Here is a 21,025-nt window from a genome sequence, read left to right as displayed (position 1 = left end):
TTCACTTACCCAGGGATAGCCAACGCCAGAGCTGGTTGAAGTCAATAGAAAAATTTCCATTTCCTATTTGCTAACCCAGAAGGTTTACGATGAGGTCAGGGTGCCCAGCCTGCCAGTTAGACCATTGTCTTTAAAAGTAGTCTCACTGGAAGCAATGTCTTTTTGGTGAGAGCAATCGCTGGTTTTATTGCTTGTGAAATCACGTCACTTTTGAAACATATGTTACATTAAAGAAACACTCTGGGAAAAACCCATTTCAACAATTGTGATGCATTTTGGTTTCAGCCTTTTGGAATGAAAATTTCCACATTTTTTCCCTCAAAACTTCAGCTGATCATAAAGAGCATGCCTTGAAGGCTGAGGGGAAAAAAAAAAAAAACACACAACATTTTTTCTCCCTTCAAATCACGACTTTATTCATGAAAAACATTACTTTTGGCAGCAGACGCTGAACAAAGATCTCCGAGTCCTTTCTTATCCTACCAAAAATTTGCAAATCTGCTTTCCAGACCACTAGAAAACTTGTTTAACCCATGTGTCCCAGGTTTCTGTGAAAAGCAACCCCTACCGCCCCAAAAACCAGCAAACTATCCGACCTATTGCATTTCCTATACATGGGTCCACAGATCAAAACCAGTTGAAAAACACCAAGTGAACTAGAGATACCCATTTAATGCAGCCAGCATGTTCAGGAGGAAACCACAAATGCTCTGCTGGAGGCAAGCTCAGGTCTGGTGCCGAGCCTTTCCAATTGCCTGCTTGGGTGGCTCACATCTGAGGCTCTGGGAAATGCTCTCCTCCATCCATAGCACAAGAAAAAAGATTGCTTGTTTTTTTCCTTTTTCTGTCTTTTTAAAAAAAATTTCTTCCAGTGCTGACCTCCATGGCTGGAAGAGTCTTTGCAACAGCAAATCTCCCTTGAGGAAAGTGGGCATTTGCTGCACAAATGATCCAGGCTGTGGGCATGCACGCTTGCCCCAAAGCGCTGGTGATCTCTCTGACTTTGTAAGGCAGCGCCAACCTGCCAGGAGTTTAAATGCAATCCAGTGCTGTCTGAATCCTCAGCCTCCAGGAGATCCAGACCAGGTATTACTAGTAGGTCCCATCCCAGGCCAAATGACTCCCATTTCTCAATTTAAAATGAGGGAAAAGAATTTCAGGGAGGAACTGTCTTCTTTGCATCAGGACTGGTGGAAACACAACAGCTTATACACAAGGAAAGGACAGGTAAGACTTGTAGACATCAAGCTGTCTGATGCTTACAACCATCCAGGGAAAAGCACCAAAAACTTTCCCCAGGTGCGCAAACATCCATGACACTTTGAGTGTCTCCAACAGCTACTGGAAGGACATAGAGGATGGACATTAAAATACACATATCAAAATATAGTCTCAGTTCTGCCCAACTCGGGGTGCATCAGCTACATTTTCCTGGGGTCCAGGATGTGATGGATCGGCATGCCTGGAGCCTTCCCCAGCTGGCTGCACACCCCCCTCAGCTCCCTCTCCATGGCTGGGTTGGTGACTTTACCCTCTCCTCCCCCATAAGTCAGCAGCAACCTGAGAAGCCCAGTGCTGCCTGCAGAGGCATTGCAGTTTCACAAGGTGTACAGCTGGTGGCTACTTAAGCATCCATTCCCACCTGCTTCCACAGGGTGCATCTCCCCCATGTTTTGTTCTGGAAGAAATTAAAAGAGCCTCAAGAATAGTCTAGATTAGATAAAATGGGAATTTTCAGTCTTGGGTGTAAACTGTCCCCATTCAAATCCAAACTGCTGCCCAAGTCTGGTCTAAAACTCCAGGGAGCCTCCGGCTCTCAGCTCCCCAGAGGTGTGGGGAAAATTACTGTTGACCAGTGAAATCTCTGCTAAACAAAAATGTCCAGAAACACTCCCTTTTAGCAAGTTATTCCACAGGAGCAGGGTGCAAGAAAGCTGTCTCCGAAGATCGGTATAGTTTGAGGGTTGCTCCAGAGACTCTCCAGGGTCTAATAAAGTTTGAAGTCACCCTGCTGCCCCCTCCCTCCACCCCATTCAGGCACAGAAAAGAGTCTCTTTCCTCTACTCAGCTGCATGCTTTCATGAAACACAGAGGAACATCATGTTTCTGAGGCCTAAAATCCTTCTTTCAAATATAGTTTTCAATGGCCCGTGGAGTCAAAGGCTGTTAGAGTGGGAAGTGCAGGCTGACAGCGTGACTGCTAGTCTTGTTTTCTTAGGAACCTATGCTAAAAAATGTCTAAGCAAAACATTTCAACTTCAAAAAAATAATAGTATCTACTTGGCTATCTGTGTGACACAGATCTGCAAATAGCTTTGGTTGACCTGTGGCTGAATGTATTTGGAGAATAAACACACTGATTGAAAACTTTCCCCAGATCTAAGAGTAAAAACAGCACTGGCCACACAGCTCTCAGCCCTCTCCCAGACTGGCCGTTAATCAGGGGCTGGTACAGCAGCACCGGGGAGATAGGGAGGGGGCAGAGGGCCATGCAAACACTCTGCAGGGCTGTTTTTCACCAAGTGTTCAATATTTTAATAATCCTACTCAGTTCAAAGGTTTAATGAGGCTGTGACAACCTGGCCCAGGTGCACATTAAAATGAATGCGATTGCTAAGAGATGACCCGCAGGATTAGAAAGCCTGGGGAGCATAAAGTGTCTGAGGGTCCCGACCATCCCACATTGTGGAAGCCAGCTGCTCTGCTCCTCTGCCAATGCCTCCTACCCCTCTGCAGGGCAGTGAGATGGTGACAGTCCATCCTGGTTTGGCATGTCAGCCAACGGGGACAGATGTATGCTGCAAATGTCTTTGATGAAACATCTTGGCTTAAGACAAAGGGAAGGTATCAAGAGAGTGAGGATGTTTTTGCACTGTGAAGAGGCACAGCCAGGTTTGGACCTCAGGGGGAGAAAAAACATCCCTAAGGCTTTCCCTTCTCTCTTGCTCTCCTTGTTTGCACATCCCAGATGCCTTGGACTTCTTGTTGCCCAGAGTGACCCCAGACAGCCCTTCCCAGTGTGGCCCTGGAAGTTACCTTTGCAGGGTCTTCTCCTAGAAGCCGTTATGAAGCCCCTCGTGTGAACAACATCTTGGGAGGGATGATCTATTTTTAAAAGTGTGAGAGGTAGAAATAAGCCACAAGCGTTCAGCAGGGATCTGGTACTGTGACCAGAACACTCTCAGTGGGGTAAGGAAGGACCTGTGCTTCTCTCCCCTGAACTCGCCACCCAGACTCCTCCCTAGGATGCTACACCAAGGAGCACTTCACAGAGAGAAAGCCTTTAACTCCAAAAGGGGGATTTCACCAGACAGCAGTCCTCAGATAAAATCCAAAGGATAAGGGCCATCTCAGTGACCAAACTGCTGGTCATAAAAACATCCTTTTTAGTACCTGGAGTGGGTGAATCTATGACTTGTTCTTTGGATGAAGAGGACCCCATGGCACTGAAAAGCAACAAACTATCAGGAAGGCCATGTGTTTGCAGACCTAACTGTGAAAACAACGTTTGGGGTGCAAGAAGGGGGTCAAAGTGACCAAGAAAAAGAGGTTCTGGGCACAGTGTGGCTCCCAAAACCCAGTGGGAAGCTGGCTGTGACCAAGCCAGATGAACAGGAAGGAATCCAGCCAAAGGCTCTGAGGTCCTGACCAACAATGAAGCCACTGTGCTAAAAAATACCCACCAATCTCATTTTTAACTGCCTACAAGCCAGCTGGCTCCCCACAGACCAACACATCCTGTGGATCTTGTGTCCATACCCCGTTCCTGCTTGGTTGTGGATGGCATGGAGGAGGGCAAGGAAGCCTGTGACATGCATGGACATCCCCCAGATCCTTTGAGCAGACTGGGGTTGCCACATCTACACTTTTTTCCTGCCACCCTTTAAGCAGCGCTAGCCACAGGAGATGAACATTGAACACCAGTCTGCCACCCAGAGACACCTGGTCCTTACTGAGGGCAAACCACAGCACAGCTCAACAGCACAGATCGTACACACGCTTGTGCTCGAGCAACCAGAAAGAAATTGCTCACCAGTTCAGCACTGACCATTGAGGGGAGGATTGGGAGCAACACGCATGGAGTGATTTCCCAGCCCTTCCTTGTATCCCAACCAGTGACTGCCATGGGACAGCCACAGAACTCCCTCTTCTGGACATTGTGTGGTGGCTGACCCTCCCTAATGTGATGCTCTGCCATCACCTCCCCTGGATTTGTGCCCATGGAGAAGTTTCTTCCTTGCTTTAAACTGAATGCAAGTACAACCTGTTCTGTCTCCATGCATTTCTACCTGAACCTCTTTCAAACTTCCTGAATTGCAGAGAGAGATCACTAAAAAAGAAGTCGCAACCTCCCACGGAGGCGGCTGCCAGAAAGTGAATATAAACAGCCCATTAGAGCTGTCTAAGGGTCACTCTGAGGTTGCTCTATACTGTGCCAGAAACTGGTCAGCCCCAGAGGGGTTGTTCACTCACCTGTAAGGCGAGGCGGTACCCCAGGAGAGATAGTCGGTGGGTCTTGGAGCTGGGCGAGGTACTATGGGCTGCTCCACGGCGGTCACGTCCCCTGAGTAGGATTTGAGCAGAGAGGCATTCTTGCTGGCCAGCATTGCCCTCTCGTTCCGGCGAAACTTGGCTCTCCGGTTTTGGAACCACACCTGGGGTGGGAAGCACACAAACCCACCAACCATCACAACCAGCTCTGCTGTGACACTCACACTTTTACCACACCACCTCTGCCCTGCTGGGAAAGACAGGACTCTAAAAGCAGGCTGCTTTGGCATCCCTGTCACTGGAAAGTCTAATGACAAGACCTGACAAAGATGCCCACGAGATGCCAACCGACTGCTGTGTCCAGCTCACCCTGGAGAACATCTGTCATTTGTTTAGTGGCCAGCCCAGCCCAAACCATGACACCATCATGTGAGGAACTGGCACAGTGAGGTCCCTGTGGGACCAGGTCTGTCCTGTGCTGTAGGCAGCAAGGCCTGCGAGTGCTGTACAACACGTCAAGTTCCATGGTCAGAAGGTGCAGGCTTGCAAGTGAAGAGCTGAGCAGCTCAAGATAATGTGAGTAGCCTAAGCACAGAACATCCAGCATCTTGGCCTTGAATGAATCATATGAACACGTCTGACTGGGCAGGTAGTAGAGTACAGTGGCAGATCAGGCCTGGTAGTCCTCCTCAAGGCATGGCACGCTTGGGACTGCAATACAGCATGACTCGGAAGCTTGGCGACCCTAGTGCACCATGTGGACCTCGAGGATTTCTACCACTGTACTGGAATGGCCTGATGACACCCTCAGGGTGAGGTGTGTCTGCATACAAGCTGTGGTGATTACCTGAACTCTGGCTTCAGTGAGGTTGACTCTGCGTGCAAGGTCTTCCCGTACAAAGGCATCGGGGTAGTGTGTCCTCTCAAAGACCCTCTCTAATGCCTGGAGCTGGCTGCTGTTGAAGGTAGTTCTGTTCCTTCTCTGCTTTCTTTTCTTCTTCTCTTCTGAGTTGAGCTGATCATCTAGGAGAGATAATTGGGGATGTGAAAGGCTAGAAAGCCAAGAGTCCACAGCAATGGGGTGAATAACCTCAACAGTTTCAAGATGGAAAGAGCTTAGGAAGGGGTGTGCACAATTTGAACACCACACCTTAACCACACTGTGTTAGTCTCCATGTAAAAAGGACGTGGACAGTGCATTGACACTAGATATTTATTTCCCAGCTCAACTGCATAAGACATGTACTGGGTCTCTCAGGCTACTCCATGCCTCAGCTTCCTTATCTCTAAAAAGAAACTTGTAAGTCCAGTATGCACCACCCCATTCCTGACAATCCTAGAAACCTTTTCTGACCATAAAGAATCATGAAGCCCTGTTCTCTCATCTTCAAATTTCCAAGAACTGCCCTTACTGGGATGTAATACAGCCCTCTGGGGTGAACACGAGTCCTGCACCAGCTCTTACTGTGAGAAGGTGTGCCTGTCTCTGGGTAAGGAAACCGCAAGGAAATGGCTATTGCTCTAGTCTTGACTACAGCCAAGGTAACGTCGTTCTCTACATGTGGCTCCATTTGGCTTAAATGGAGACTGCATTCTCTTATCCTCCCCACATCCAGACTGAGAGGCGTCAATTCCAGCAGAGATGGGGAGCTATGAACAAAGAGGTATCAGACAGTGGAAATGAAGCATAACTGATATGGGCCTGATCAAGAGACAAGTACAAAAGCCAATTTCACTTGTACGCTTGCAAGCCAAGGACATGGAAATACAGTCAGATAGACATGGATATCATTGCAATTGGGAAGCAAAAACCCAGTGAGAGACAGACTGAGCATAAGCGCGTTGAAGAACAGTTGTGCACTGTGCAGCACCCCCCTTGCCTTGCCCAGGCCGGCAAGGTGGTGAGCAACAAACTGTGCATCCCATAAGAGCACATACTGTTTTATGCCTGGTTTGTATTTACTCCAGCAATAAATCAGTACATCCATACATCTGGAGTCACACTTGCCACAACTGCTTGTGTCTATGGTCACTGGAGCAACACCAGTGCTGAGATACCTATGAAATGGCTTTTCTTAGCAAATATCTGCTCTGTACCACCTCTCCTTTTTCCAGTGCTGTTGCACATGCCAGTGTAGCAGCAGCAATGGAGCTCAATGCACGGGCACTCGAAGGTACTGGCAAGAAGTGAGCGCTGACTCCAGGGGTTTGAATGCTCTTAATTAGGACAAGCTGGAGGCTACGACACTGGTTTCGCTTCTACCCTACCTGTACCAAAGTATGTACCGAAGCATGTTCACTCATCACACCAGTCACAGCACAGCAAACACTTCGGTTTCTGTGGGGAGCCACATCAAAGGAAGTGGAGAGCAAGGCACCAGCCTGAAGGGGCGGGAGGCCACTGCTGCCTCCAGTAAAACAGCCCCATTCAGGTTGCAGGACTGGTATGCCACGGCCTTACGCTCGTCCCTCTTCGAGTGCTCCAGTGTGTGTGGGGTCCCACCAAAACCATCAAGGCTTCTCACGCTTCCGCAGCCCCAGCCTTCAACGCTCCCAAGCCCACCGGGCAGAGTCCCAGGTGGGCAATGTCCCCGTGGTCCCCCTGTCTTCTGTGGAAGAGCAGTAGTTACACCTGGGAGGATCTGAGCCAATATAGATGTCAGCACACATTAAAATATATTGATTGTTGTATCTATAAAAATGCATGAGCTAGCGTATTATATTTTAAGTTAATCACTGCGCACCTTGGCCCAGCTGACAGTCTCACCACCGAGAGCCCAAGGGCTTGACCTGCTATATACACTTGCAGAATATCCCCTCGACACTCATTCCTTTCGCCGTATACAAATATGACAGCTCCCCTCATCCTCCCGTTCTCGAGGGGGTATGTAAGGCACAGGGAGAAGCTGACAAGGAAATTAAAGTCTACGGTTGTTGTCCTCACCACCTGTTTGTGTTGCTTTTCACAGCCCATCTGGTAACAGTTATTGCACCTGAACACCTTTGGAGCAAGGCCCATCCAGCCGGGAACAAAAGGACATTCCTCTTAAATGAAAGTAGGTTTTTCAAATTCCTGCAGGTTTACAGCTCCTCCATCCCCAAACCTTCTCCAACAGCCTGACTATCCCCAGCAGACCCCCTTCCAGCCTGGGGATTCCTGGGTGCAAAAATACGCATTAAAACAAGGCTACAGGTGAATCTATCCTGCTCAGGTGGTGGAAACGAAGTGGTGAAGCAGAGGGATGGGATTTAACTGCTGCTTGTGCAGAACACCATGCATGCATCCCTGCCTGCTGGGGGGGTTTAGCGCTGTCACAGGGTCTGTGCCTTATAAAGAAGCAGAAAAGTCCTGCACGTTCCTCTCTTGACGCGTCATCAAAGCCTTTGCTGAAAGGGTCAGTGATTTCCCCCTTGGCTCTACTGGCGAGCTTCAATGTAGTTGTGCTGCTGTGCACCACACAACACAGCAAACAGTGAAGAACAAGCCTCAGGGCACGATCGTCCCTCTGAATGGCAGAAACATTGCAAGACCAGCTGCCGTAGAGGCCAAAGTCAACATGGGTGTCTGGCCTCCTTCTGAGCTATCCATTTGTCCTATTTTGTAATCTAAATCCTGCCTACGTGGACGGGATGAACAAATCAATAAAAGCCTTTGGGACCCCTTGAGAATCCCCTCCAGGCCTTTCAAGCATTAGTTCCTGCCCAGAAGATGGCTGGAGGAAGCACAAGCCCAAGGCCATCTGGGCATTGCTCGGATCCTGCGTGACACTTACACATGAGGAAGGGTGAGGACATCACTCTGGGGAGCAAGAAGAAGGGCCAAAGCCCGTAAAACACTGGAGAACAAGAATCCCTCCTGCCAAGCACGTTAATACAATTTGCCTGGTTTCCTCCCGGGGTAAAGCGAGACACCGGTGATTCACAGCTCGTAATTACCGGACCCAAAAATAGCAGGGCCAAGGAACGGAAAGTTGCAGGCAGTGGCCATGTTGCAGTGACTCACAGTCAGGTCACCACTGGCTAATGCACCTCCAGCATCGGCTGGCACGGAGCAGGGACGTGAGTCACCCCCTTTTTCCAGGACGTAGCTGGATGGAGGTGGCTTCACAGGCAAAGCACAGCCTGTGACAGGGGAGTCGGATTTTGAGATCTCCTTTCACAGCACCTCTGGAACGGCACAACACAGCTAGATCCAAATGTCTGCAGGAGTTACTTGAGTAGCAGGAGAAAAAAAAAATAATAGCTGTATTAGCCCAGAGCACTGCTGGGTTGATCACTCTTTGCGTTTTGCCATGCAGACATGCCATATGTTGATTACAAACTGCTAACGAGGGATTGCAGACACCTAAACCCCAGGTGTCTGCAAACATCACCTTGCTCACAGCAGTCACCGGCTGCCTTCAACATGTCAGCAGGGTATTTTTTTTTTCCCTGCCATTATTTCTTTATCAGGAAACAACATTGAGCACTGAAAAATGGTATTCCTAAACAATGTTGACAGCACTAGTGACTGGAGTCAGCAGAAACGGAGAGAAGAGGAAAACAGCTCTAAAGCTTTTTGGATGGGTCAGAAGTCTTTCATCAACATTCTTTTAATCAGAAATATTTTATTACAAGCAGCGTTCTCAAAAGCTGAGCTGCTTGCAAATGCATCCCCCAGAGAGATGGAAATGCACGTTCTCTTCTTAGGAACCCGATGCTGGAAAATCTGGGAATTTCATTTCAAAATCCCAACCTTTCACGTTGGGCTGGGGGATTTTGTTTCCTGTTTCCACATTTGTGTTTTCCTGTGTTATTTCTACATTCACCCATGACATTCAGTCCTGGTGTCATACACAAATGTGCTTCTAGGATGCACCAAAGAATTTTTAATTGCTCCTAAATCATATAGTATGAAACGTCCTATTCTTTTTTCCCTTGCTCATCATGTCTCCTCTTGCAATGCGGCAGATCCACACACTTGAAGACACTCTGATCTGTGCTCCTTATTGCACAGCAGCTCTCCTAGTGTCTGTGACTATCACCGGGGTACCATCAGATGGCTGCTGTTGGGAAACCACACTGAAAATATAATGAATTATAAGGCAAAACAGAGTTGAGAATTAAATACCTATATCTAAGTTACAAGGTCAGTACTTTTTCCACCAATACTTGCAACCATAACATATTTTGGATTTCCAGTTTGCAGGAATGCTTGTGCATACTTGCTTTCATTCCAGGTCAGAACAAAAAATAATTTCCAGGTGGGATTTACATTGTGTGGGCAGTTTTAAAAAGTTTTGACCAATTCCATTAAGTGCAGAACCAGTTATTATAGTACTTTAATTGGATCCAAACTGAAAGTAAACAATTGGATTTAATTAAGTGAGGAACAGAGACATTTAACCACAACATCATATACCGTAAGGCAGGAAAGATTTGTCACATCAGTTATACAAACTGCAAACTGAGAAAGTATTCCACGAAGAAAATAAGGAATCACACTATAATCACAGCCTTCAAAATAAGAAGTTACTGCTAAAGTTTGAACACAGATTAAAGAAAAAACAAGATAAATTATTTCACAGGGAAAAAAATAATAATCTAGAACCTAAAAACCCAGCAACTAAAACCTCTTTTAAAATAAAAAAAAAAAATCCTTAAAGTCAACAAAAGAGAAAGTTTTATTCAGAGTAGTGAAGAAAGAACGGAAAAATGATAATAGAACGGAAAAGAACACGTTTTTTATTGGGTTTAAAGTTAAAATTTAAGAAGCTTGAGTAGAAATATTTCTGTGGGTTCCCCCTGGCTCCGGGCAGACTCCTCTCCCCAACATCAGCCATCCAGACAGTTACAGCCCTTTGCAGGCTCATGTTCCAGTTCTATTCGCGCTCTGCTTTGCTTTCGATTCATTATATCCCTCCAAAATATTGCAACTCTTTGAGTGCAGGGCAGTTTCCTCAATTTATATAATAAAAAGAAACCAAAAAACCAAAACCCAAGCCCAAAAGGTTTAATCAAAGCTAGAATAAGATACTGGGAAAGGGAGTGGGAAGCAGAGACGGGGACACAGAAAATCCGCCTGGTGACAAAGCCCTGCCCCAACCAATTTGAGATGGATCTCAAGTGATTTTCCACTCATGCAGGATGCTGGAGACGAGCAGAGCGGGGGTCCCCGCAAGCAGGGGGTCCCACCATCGCTCGCGCAAAGACGAGATCATACCCCATCTGAAGCCGACAGCCGACAGACACCAACAGCGCCTGGTGCCGAGCCTGGCCAGAGCAAGGCTCACCCTAAATGAGATGATCTCAACCCGAAAAGCCACTTTCCAGCCTGAAAACATCACTTTGGCAGAAAACGGGGAAAAGCGTCACCCCTCTATTTTCTCTCAGCTTGTTTTCCATGCCTTTGACCAGGCTGGACGGCCAGGTCCACTGCTGATTTTGCAGCTTCCCTTCCCAAGCATCGCCTGGAAGGACGCTGCTCCTCCAAGAACCGTTGTCTTTGCAAAATGTGAGCAGGGACAGAAAAAGGACAAGAGGACCCACACGGATAAGGTTTCTGCTCAGAGCTGCTTAAAGTATCTTTCTAAAAGCCCCCAGGAGAGAACGAACTCTGGTTTATATATATTTCCATCCATGAAAAATATTTTCAAATGGAAATAACGTTTAACTTCAGGGTACATAAATGCTACAGAAAGAAGCTATAATTACCCTACACCAGACGTCACAAATGTAGGAAATATGGAATGAAGATGACACTTCAAAGAGAACTAAATATGTTAAGGTAGGAGAGACGCCTATTAAGTTGTGTACTGAAGCTAGCCCTGATAAGCAGCGGTAACAGCAGGTTTGTATTTGTGATTACGGGTCAGACTACGGAGAATTTTAACTATCATTTTTCTTTCATTACACAACACTGGCTGAGCTTTTTTCTAACCTTTGCTGTTTATTTGTTTGTTTTTTTCTGCACCATCTGTGCACAAGATCTTAAATTATTTCAATTATACAGAAAATTCAAGTATCTGAAGTTCCAGTCCTGTTAAGATCACCAGGAACACAGAAAAAAAAAAAAAAGAAAAAACCAAAACCCCAGATGCTATACTTCTTTTAAAAGCCTTCGTATTTGAATGTCTTGTAAACTATTCAGGTTTAGTTTTTGCATATAAAAAACAAGTTATTTTGTGCATGAGCGCAGAACTTTAAAAAGGCGATACTGAATTTTTCATGCAAAAAACAAGTTTTAATATTAAATGGAAAAGTGTGTGTATTTTCAGCATTACCCACAGGACTACGGCAGTTCCTCCCCGAAGTGTCTGCAATGTGGAACCTATCAGGATAATTTTTAGCTGACCGCATACAAACAATTACATATCATTACAGAGCTGTGAATAGCTTTTGCATGGATAGCGTGCCTACGGTCTCCCGTTGCACTCGGCTCTGCCTGCCAGACTAGGGGAACTCACTGAGGTCCTTTACAACCACGGCTTCACCAGCGCCGATGGTGAAACTCTCGTTGCCCGCCTGCACCATGGCCAAAAGAGACATTTCCAGGTGGGTTTCAAGGCACAGCACCAGCCAGTGACTCTCACCCACTAGGAACAAGGTGTTAGGGTTGTCACCTTCCCAGTGGAGAACCTGCAGACGTCTCTGAGCTCCTGAAGACTAGTTTCTAGCATTTCAACAGTCTTCACCCAGACTTAAATGGGTGCTGCAGGGACCTGAGCACAGAGGCTCTGCTCTGCCCTCTGCATTTTTGCAGGTCTGCAGAGCTGGGGATCAGGTCCCCTGCAACCTCAACCTGCTCCACTCCTGACCCACAGACAGGGTAGTATGAGCTCTTCTCTAACAGCTAAGAGCCCTATCCCATGGCAAACAGAAGACAAAACTACTTTTCAGGGTGGTTTCAGATCTGGTGCTCTGCTTCTCATCTGATGGGAACCTGCAGAGCACATGGGCAGTTATAGCAGCTACGATGCGTGTCCTCCCTAACCACGTCAACATTCCTGCTTGCTGGAGTTGACAGAAGAAATGAAGTTTGGAAAAAAAAAAAAAAAGTAATCACAAGCCAGTGGAAATCCAGAGAACCTCTCTGGAAAGACATGATGTTAAGTGTTAATTACTGGGAGAACAATATTTGCAGGGGCAAAAGTATACATCCTTCTCCAGAAATTGGTACAAAGCCACTGAAAGTCCCCCTAGATCCCACAAACCAGTCTGAGTTCTGCTGTAACAGCTCTGCTTTTATATTCGCTAGGGTTTTCCTTCTGGGCATCCTACAGCTCATAAGGCACATGGCTTAGTCCCGCTCTTCTAACAAGTCTTTCTGCCGGGTCTTGGGGTCAGAGTGTTCCCATAATACAATAAGCGCTGTATGGATCTCATAAGCTCCAAGGCACAGTATGTTATGTGTTTGGAATTCCTTGTATGCTTTTATACTTTGTTTTACATATTGTAATTTTTATATGCATTACCACATTGATCCTTGGAAAATTAATTTAAAAAAAAATATAATCAAAAGCAAACACATATTTTAAAAGCCTGCCAGCGGCAAATCATGTTCTGTGAGACTGCACTTTGTAACTGACAAAGAGACCAAACCACCAGACTGTGGCGGCGATCCAGCAGGGTGGATTTACCAGGCTCGGGAGGGGACAGGATCCAAGGAAGCTGTAGTCCCCCCCTCTCCGAGTCCCTCATTAGGGTAGCCTGATGCCGCAGAAGCATTGGACCCGTGACAGAGGAGCAGAAATGCAATCGCATAGCTCCACCAGCCAAACCCCACCACCATACCCAAAGGTATCATATCCTAAACGGGTCTGTGCATCCCAGAACAGCACTCAGCTGCAATGATTTCCAGCTGCTGGTGCCAGTATGACCACTAGACCTTCCCTGGAGAGTTGGAGCACCTCAGCCTTCACAGCCCCTTCCTCACTCTTGGTTAAGACCTGGGGTCAGTGCGTTTGGCAGGGCTGAACACGTGTGAAGTCACGGCTTTGCAAGGTCAGGGGTATGACTTCCAACGCCCACATCCTCTTCCCATCAGCTCTCCTTCCCATGCCATGTGTCCTGATGTTTCATCTTAGGAACGGCATTCCTGCAGCCAAGATCAAACTTCCTAACCTCCGCCCTGCTCCATTGGTATTTTCTCATTTCCAAAGCCGTCTCTCTACGCTCTTGGCCCCCTCCCTGCCCTAGTTTATTCCAGATAACATCTTTCTCCTCTCCTCTCTGGCACCCTTTCTTGTCCTTTCTACAAAGGCCTGAAAAGCCGAGTTGTGTGATGCTGCCCCTTTTAACTCTAACGTGCATGTGGTGTACATCCAAACCAGCACAATGGCTGAGTATTCTTCTTAAGAATCACCACTGCTCTTAGCTTGACCATATAATGAGAACCTCCCATGCAGGAGAAGACTGGTGCACCAGGAAGGCCAGGATCCATCTCCACCTGGATACCACCAGCTGCCTCGAAGTCGGTGGCAATAAATCATCATGACAATTAGGCAAGGACAGGTTATTAATTTATTTTCCACACTCATATCCCTCTGCAGCAAGCTCCATAGGGTTACACTTTATATAAAAGGCACAAAGTATTATTTCCACCTGCTTCCCTGTTGGATTTACTTGGCGTCCCCTTTCTCTTTATGTACAGAGGTGACCCACAGACCTGTAGCTGGACATGACTCACAAAAAGGTGTCACCTATGCCCCAGGCTTCAGGGCTCAATACACCCTTTGATGCCAAGCTGCTGGAACAAGACTTTAACAACAAAATATGGAATGTGTTAAGGAGACTCCTCCATTGTAGGGACCAAGAGTAGGGAGGATTTTGATTCCTTCCATAGGAAGGAGTTCCTAGGAGAGAGCAAACCTGATCCGGTGCTGGTACATGGGCCAGGAGTTAATGGGGTGTAGTAGAGCCAGGAGCACAACACAGACAACACTACGGTTGCTCAGGATGGTACATTTCAGTCCTTGCAAGCTCTCTCCAGCCCTCAGAGTAGTCCCTGAGACCAAAACAGATAGAAACCACTTCCATCCTCTTCTGAGTGCCACACGTTCAGAAGGTTGAGCCTCCCTGTTAGTACTCGCGTAGAAGGATGCATCAGCCAGAAGCCACGATGTGGGAACCCTGCAGTCCCCCCACCACTGCGCACCCACCTGAACTCTGGGCAACACGGGCAACACTGCTTTTATTAAATTTTCTCTTGTATTTAAAAGAAGTGGCAAAAAATCCTCATGAACTTCAGCTAGAAAAACTTTCTAACGGGGAAAACGAGATATTTTTGCAAGAAGCAGTAAGTGTTAAAAAAAAAAAAAAAAAAAGAAAGAAAAAAGGAAAGAAAAAAGGGTTTTGCCAAGGCAGAAAAGGGCTGCTCGGAGGAGGGGGGGATTTTTTTTTCAGTCCATATATACATTGCAGATGAACCACCTGGCATTTTGGGCCTTTCACCTGGCTCATTTCCAAATGGTGTGGCAGCCGCAAGAGCCTGCAAACGTTACCCAGCAATCTCCCGCCCGCGCCGGGAAAGACTGACTCAAGCTGACCGGCTTCATGAATGTCTCCGCTTGTTCAGGTCCCCGTGGAGGCCCACCGTGCTGCTGAGAAGTGCCATTATTAAACAGCCCCATCCCGACTAGATCTGGAAATTCACTTGGATGTGGGTTTTTTTGTACGCGGGACCTGTGCGAGAAGACAGACAATGACCGGTGGGATGCGCACGCCAGCTGGCCCCACCGGTAGGCAGAAACACTGCTCTCAATGGATATTTCATCTGTTTATTGTTGAAATATCCAGGACTGCAAACTGCATGGCACAGAACGATTGTGCCGGGAACATGGGGCACCATGGGCTGGGAGAAGGGGAGTGCAAACGACGGCGAGAACATCAAAACCAGCTCTCTAAAGCTTGCGCTCCCCTTTCACTAGCATCCAAAACCAGATGTGTTTTGACCAAATCAGACCACCACTACCACTGCCATTGCCCCTACCAAGCAAATTGGACTGAAGCCGCTGCAGAGCTTCGTTTAGAAATCCAGATTTTGACTGCTAATGCATTTTATGGGTCCCTCTTGATCACAACTGGAAAAATGATGGCATCTGAGATCCAGAAATAACAGAACTTGAGCCTGGCTGTCAGCATCCAGCCCACTTGCCTCTTCCAAGGGCTGACCATCCTGAACAGAAGCGTGCTCCTTGCGTGAGGGATAAAGGACGTTTACATCCTGCATCGCTATGGGAGGCAAAGGGATTAGAGAGTGTAGCGACATTTCAAAACAATCCTTTTTCCTTCCCAGGTCCACAGTGAAAATCTGCTCTTCTAAGGCCAGGGAATGGGGAGAAGGGACAAGGCTGCTGCTGGGCTCTGGGGGCTTTTTGCTGGACACAGGGACATTCACCAGAACAGGAGGGCAGATGGGATGGACCACAGGCTCCAGCGTGCTCCGCACCCCGGCTCTCCAGGATGCTAAAGGAAATCAGGCTCAGATCCACCTCCATCCTTAGCCTCTTCTGGACGGCGAATGCATTTCACATTAGCTAATAAATTGCTACATCTTATGTTTCTTAGCCTGCTGGAATGATGAATATTTTGGAATGTATTTTGAATGGTTCCCTGCCAGAGTTGAACAATCATCTAGAGATTTTAAATCAAAAGGCTGAAAAATGGAACCCTCTGTATTTCCACAAAGTTCACTGCAGTTTGAAATGCACAACTCCCAGCAGAGGAGGCAGAATAATGATTGTCAGAGCTCTTGCGAATTGGGGCAAACGAGGGATATGTTGGAAACGACAATCCCTAATACCGAGTAATAATCTTTGCCTCCAGGTGATGAATATATTACAGGATATCTGCTTATTGCTGCCCTTAATCTGGCTGAAATGTTGGATGCTCAAACGTGGAGGATCAGACAATTCTGGGGACCTGTAAGGAGATGCAGGATATCTCAGCCACAAAGCACCGCTTTCAGTCTGGTGCAGGGCTAGCAGATGAATGCTGCTGTTCTAGCGCAATTTAACAGCCTTTAAGCCTTTTTAAAGGCTCTAGCTAATGAATCACTTCCATTGCCAGACGAGGCACATCCTCACCTAACAGAGGAGTATCTCAAAACCAGCAAAAGATCTGATGGCTCACCCCAGGTAGCACAGCTGGAGAAACACAACTATGCACCCATGCTGTGCCCCGGTCCCCTGCTCCAATTATCACATCCCACCAGCTGCAGGACCCCAAATCAGCTCATGCAGACGAACGGTCACCACGTAACGAGGGCTGAGCAAGCTCAGCACAACCCCAAAGCTTGGACACAAAGTCTCCATCGATAAAGGAGACCAGTAAGCGTTCTTCTCTCATCGGAGCAGCCACAGATGGATCGGGTCCAACAAATAAGCTTCTCTCTCCCCAATGGAGATGGGCTGTCTAGACACATTGGCAAAGCTGTGCTGCCGAGTTTGCAGTGCTGCATCCTTCTTGTATACAGCCTGTCAAATACAGCAAATTCCTGTCCCCTGGCCTGTTAGCATGAGCATTTTTTCAAACTTCCTAGTGTCAGTCATGTCCAGAAACGTCAATTACATTTAATGACAATTTTTTAAAAAGAATTTTTTTTCCCCTAGGAAAACATTTTATATTATTTTTGATCAACGTTCTGGCAAAATCATTTGTTGGTTATTTCATTATGTCCGTTTTTACTAACAATTAAAGTAAAAACAAAATAAATTGAGTACAAAGTATTTTTAAGCCAAGAAACAGTGATATTTTAATATTTGAATTGCAGTGAAAAATCTGGGGGAAAAAGAATTCTTTAAATAATAAAAAGCTGTTGAACAAAACCTATAGGAGCAAGATGCACTTCAAAATAAATCAGAAATGGGATGCATTCACATTACAATTGTGCCATTCATGCTGCTGAGCTTCACAGCACAGAGAAAAAATTAACAGCAAATAATTAAAACCCTTCCAGTATATGGTATAAATGTACACAGCAGCTAGTCCATTTCAGCTGCATATGCAAATGCTAGCTGGTGTATTTGTGAGTATTGCAGACCACACTTCCTAGCCATCATCAGTGCTAACAGTGAGGCTGCTCCACATCGATGCTGGTTCTGCTCTTAACCCTTTGCAGAAAAACTGTCATTTTTGATTCATAAATGAAGTCAGATGAACTTATTTTACGTTAACAGGGCTCCATAGCAAGGTTTAATGGCAGCCCAACAGCTGATGGGCACCATCATGCCCCTGTGCTGAGACTTCCCCACAGCTCCTGAAGCTCAAGCTCAGTCCCCTAACTGTGATGGCAGGTGAGCACCGAGCATCACCTGCACAGGGCCCCAGATCACCCCACTGCTGCAGTGCAGCAGCTCCCTCTGCCTCATCAATCTACCAAACCATCATCCCGGGGCCTGGATGTCTGGGTTGATTTAGACATAAGTGGCCATAGGATTAGCTTTTGACTCTGCTCCACCAATGGCATCCCTTGAGGGGACTTCTGAAATCACCTCGTCCCTAGGAAAGAATGCTCAGCTGCTCCTGGCTGCTCACAGAAATCTTGGGAGTCTTTGGCTTCACTTAGAAAATCTCCACCAACCTCTTGGTCAAAGAAGTAAATGCATTAGTGAGCGTGCAGGTGACCCTCTGTCAGAGGTGGCTTCCTCCCTCCTCCTCCTCGTGCAGCCCTCCATACATCTCCCAGAAAGGGGTACCAGGGATGGACACCATTGCTCAGGCTGAAGGCCCTCTCCTGCCAGCCTCAGGTCCCAGCCATGTGCTGGAAGTGCTGGCACCAATGCCAAGTCAGGACTGATGAGCAGCTCTGGGCAGCCAGACACAAAGGTCCTGGCCATGGGCCACTGCCAGCCTGCATCCCTGCAGGCTCATCCCTCTGACCCACCCCAGGCCACTCACACCAGCTTCACAGGCTCCCCCTTGGTCACAGAAATTGAATTCAAATGGGAAGACTGAGATCCCAGCATGGGTATCCAGTGTCCTAATATGCCAACAACTGTGCCTGCAGCCTGGTCGGAGTCTGGATTTTCTGAGATGGGTCAGTTGGGAATACCCTTCAAATTTGGGCACGAGGGACAAATACAGAGCGGTGCTGGGTGGACCAAAACATCCCCCATGCAGGTCCTGGAACATGCATATTGCTATGCAAAGACCATTCCCATGCAACGTGGTATAACAAAGATCAGAGCACCCGAAGAGCCACAAACCAGCTCAGAGAGAACTAAAGCAGAACAGTCTGGTCCTGAAATAGGTCCTCTTTTTCTTTCAAGCGCAGCTCATTAAATGTTTGCTGGAAAAACAGAAAAGCATTTTCCACAGAGAAGAGGACATCCAAGAAAAGCCCTTTCGGACATAAATTGGCAAGAGGCTCCCAAGCATTTATCTTCGGCATAGAATGTGCTCTGTCAGGAGGGCTGTAACTAACAATACGCTGAAAAACATGCCACAGACTTCCACTGTATTTTATTTGGCGCTAAGGGGTTATTCCTCAGCACAAAGTATTTGCAACTGGCATCAGTTAAACGAGAAATTACAACCTTCAAAAGACCTACTTAGCGTCAGCTGCAGAAAGTACGGAATTTGCCATGGGCTTCGATGACAACAGATTATGTCCCATAAAACGCTGCAAACACGCTCGGCTACAATGCTCAGCGTGAGCTGCCAGTGCAGCGGGGGGACTGGGGACTCGGCGCTTCCTGTCCCTTCTCAGGAGGCTCCCGCCTGGTTTAGGACTGGTGACACCCCTCTCCCCGGACCTCTGGCTCACGTGCCTGCCAAGTTCAGCCACGGGGCTCGAGACACAGCAAGCTGATTTCTGCAGGGACCTTCCAGAGCTGACGGGCAGCCAGCAGAGCCGGGCTTACGCTGGCTCTAGCCAGGCTGCAAAGAACCTCTGAGCCATACAGCAGCATCTCATTCCATTTGGAGCAAAGTATCCCAAGCTTTTTAGCCCCACAGCTCATTAGTGCTAAGTAGGAATAAGAGGGAAGTGTCTTATTCCTCTGTGCTGGATGTTCAGCTGGGATAGACTGAAGACAAGAGCATGGACAGCTCAGGAGGGCATGGAACCCAACGGGAGGGTTAGGGAGCTCTGTGCCCGAGGTGGTGATTTGGGAGCTCCATCACCTCCTGATCCCGCACAGCTCAGCTACATCCCAAGACAAGAGACCTGTCCCACAGGATTATTCCCACCTCTCTGAGAGGAGGAAAGAACTCTGTCAGCAAACTTCCCAGGCCCTCAAACCTCTTTCCACTCCGGCTTGCCATGCACTCCAGAAAAGGAAACCTCGGAGTCAGGAAACCTTCCTGGTGTTTACTCAGGACGAGCACCATATTCATGCAGGAGCGCACGTGGAAGCGTTCTGCGAAGAGCGTGTACTCCCGGGGAAGGAAAGAACATCACCCAGCCCCTGCTATCACCCAGGCCAGCATTAACCTGGAAAAAGCAGTGGAGATTCTTGGTCCAGAAACAATCACTGCCTTGGCTCTCAGAGTGTGCTCCGCAGAGGTCAGCTTGAGCTACGTTTTCCTGCCGCAAACCCAGAGTCTGCTCAGCGAGCTGTAAAACGCTCCCAACCCTGTGCTCTGCAAGAACTTTGCTGTTTTCCTTCCCCAGCCCGAGTCAGAGAGGTACAGCTACAGCAGACCTAAAAAGACAGAGGTTTATTGGGCAAAGACCCTTCGTTTACCTTGCCCTGGCAGGATATTTAGCCACACACGGGACTTGTGCAACAACAACAAAAATGAAAGGGGGAAAAGGAGACTTTCTGTGCATCGCTGGAGCCTGCGGCAGGCAGCCTGCCCTCAGTTAGCACGCACTGCTCCAGCGCTTGTAAAGCCCAGACGCCTGCACGGCATCTGCAGCCTTTGAATTAACCCCTGCTCCTGCAAGCCCAGGAATTGTCACTTGGCTTGAAATTGTGTCTGCGAGTCTTTATGGGGCTGGGGGAGAGGGAATGGTTTTGCCTTGGCTGTGCCTCTCAGCGTTGTTCGTGAACAGCAGGAGCAGCCAAAACGCCACCAACCTAAAAGTTCACAGACCATAAGCTGGACCCTCCCAGAATCGCAGGATTGCCTCTGTAGCTGACCGACATCAAGACGGGCTCCGGACAGACTGTGCCTTCTCTTGGTGCACCCTCTGGGGTTTTTTTAACCTTGAAGCTGGCTGAGTCTCATCCTTCTGACTTATACACACTGCCAGAGATGTACTTTTTTAATCCCAGGTTTTCACAGAACCACAGAATCTGGAGCTTAAAAAAACATAATAATAAAAAAAAATAAAATAATTAAGAGCCACGGTCCTTCAAGGAGTCACAGCAATGCTGAGACTGGACTTTGGTCCCACTGTACTGGCGTGGCACATTCATGCAGTAAGCGACAGTCCTTCCATAAAGGCTTCAGGCGTTCTGTTAGTGAGCCAGGCAAAACCTGGCATCCTGGTAGCAAAGGCCTATCGTTAGCCAGTTGGCCCAATTTTAAAAGCTGAAGTGTGACAGCTAAACCCATCTGCAGAGCCCTTTGATGCTCAAGCCACTTGCAGCCAGGCGCCTAACTA

General features: G+C 47.6%; 1 protein-coding gene across 2 annotated transcripts in view; it reads right to left on the bottom strand.

The window, feature by feature from the left end:
* PRRX1 (paired related homeobox 1) overlaps positions 1-21,025 on the bottom strand; it is a 38,955-nt gene that overhangs the window by 396 nt on the left and 17,534 nt on the right. The window contains exons 2-4 of one of the 2 annotated variants that reach the window (XM_074152350.1): positions 5,339-5,514; positions 4,474-4,655; positions 3,054-3,105 (exon numbers count right to left, since the gene is read on the bottom strand). In XM_074152350.1, coding sequence (XP_074008451.1) covers positions 3,054-3,105; positions 4,474-4,655; positions 5,339-5,514 — 410 coding nt within the window. Of the gene's footprint in view, positions 1-3,053; positions 3,106-4,473; positions 4,656-5,338; positions 5,515-21,025 lie in introns of those variants that run through there. The other variant, XM_074152349.1, reaches the window with a different exon arrangement.

The sequence above is a fragment of the Numenius arquata genome, chromosome 8 (genome assembly GCF_964106895.1).
Source record: "Numenius arquata chromosome 8, bNumArq3.hap1.1, whole genome shotgun sequence".
Lineage (NCBI taxonomy): Eukaryota > Metazoa > Chordata > Aves > Charadriiformes > Scolopacidae > Numenius > Numenius arquata.
This window is presented reverse-complemented; position numbering and strand designations above follow the sequence as displayed.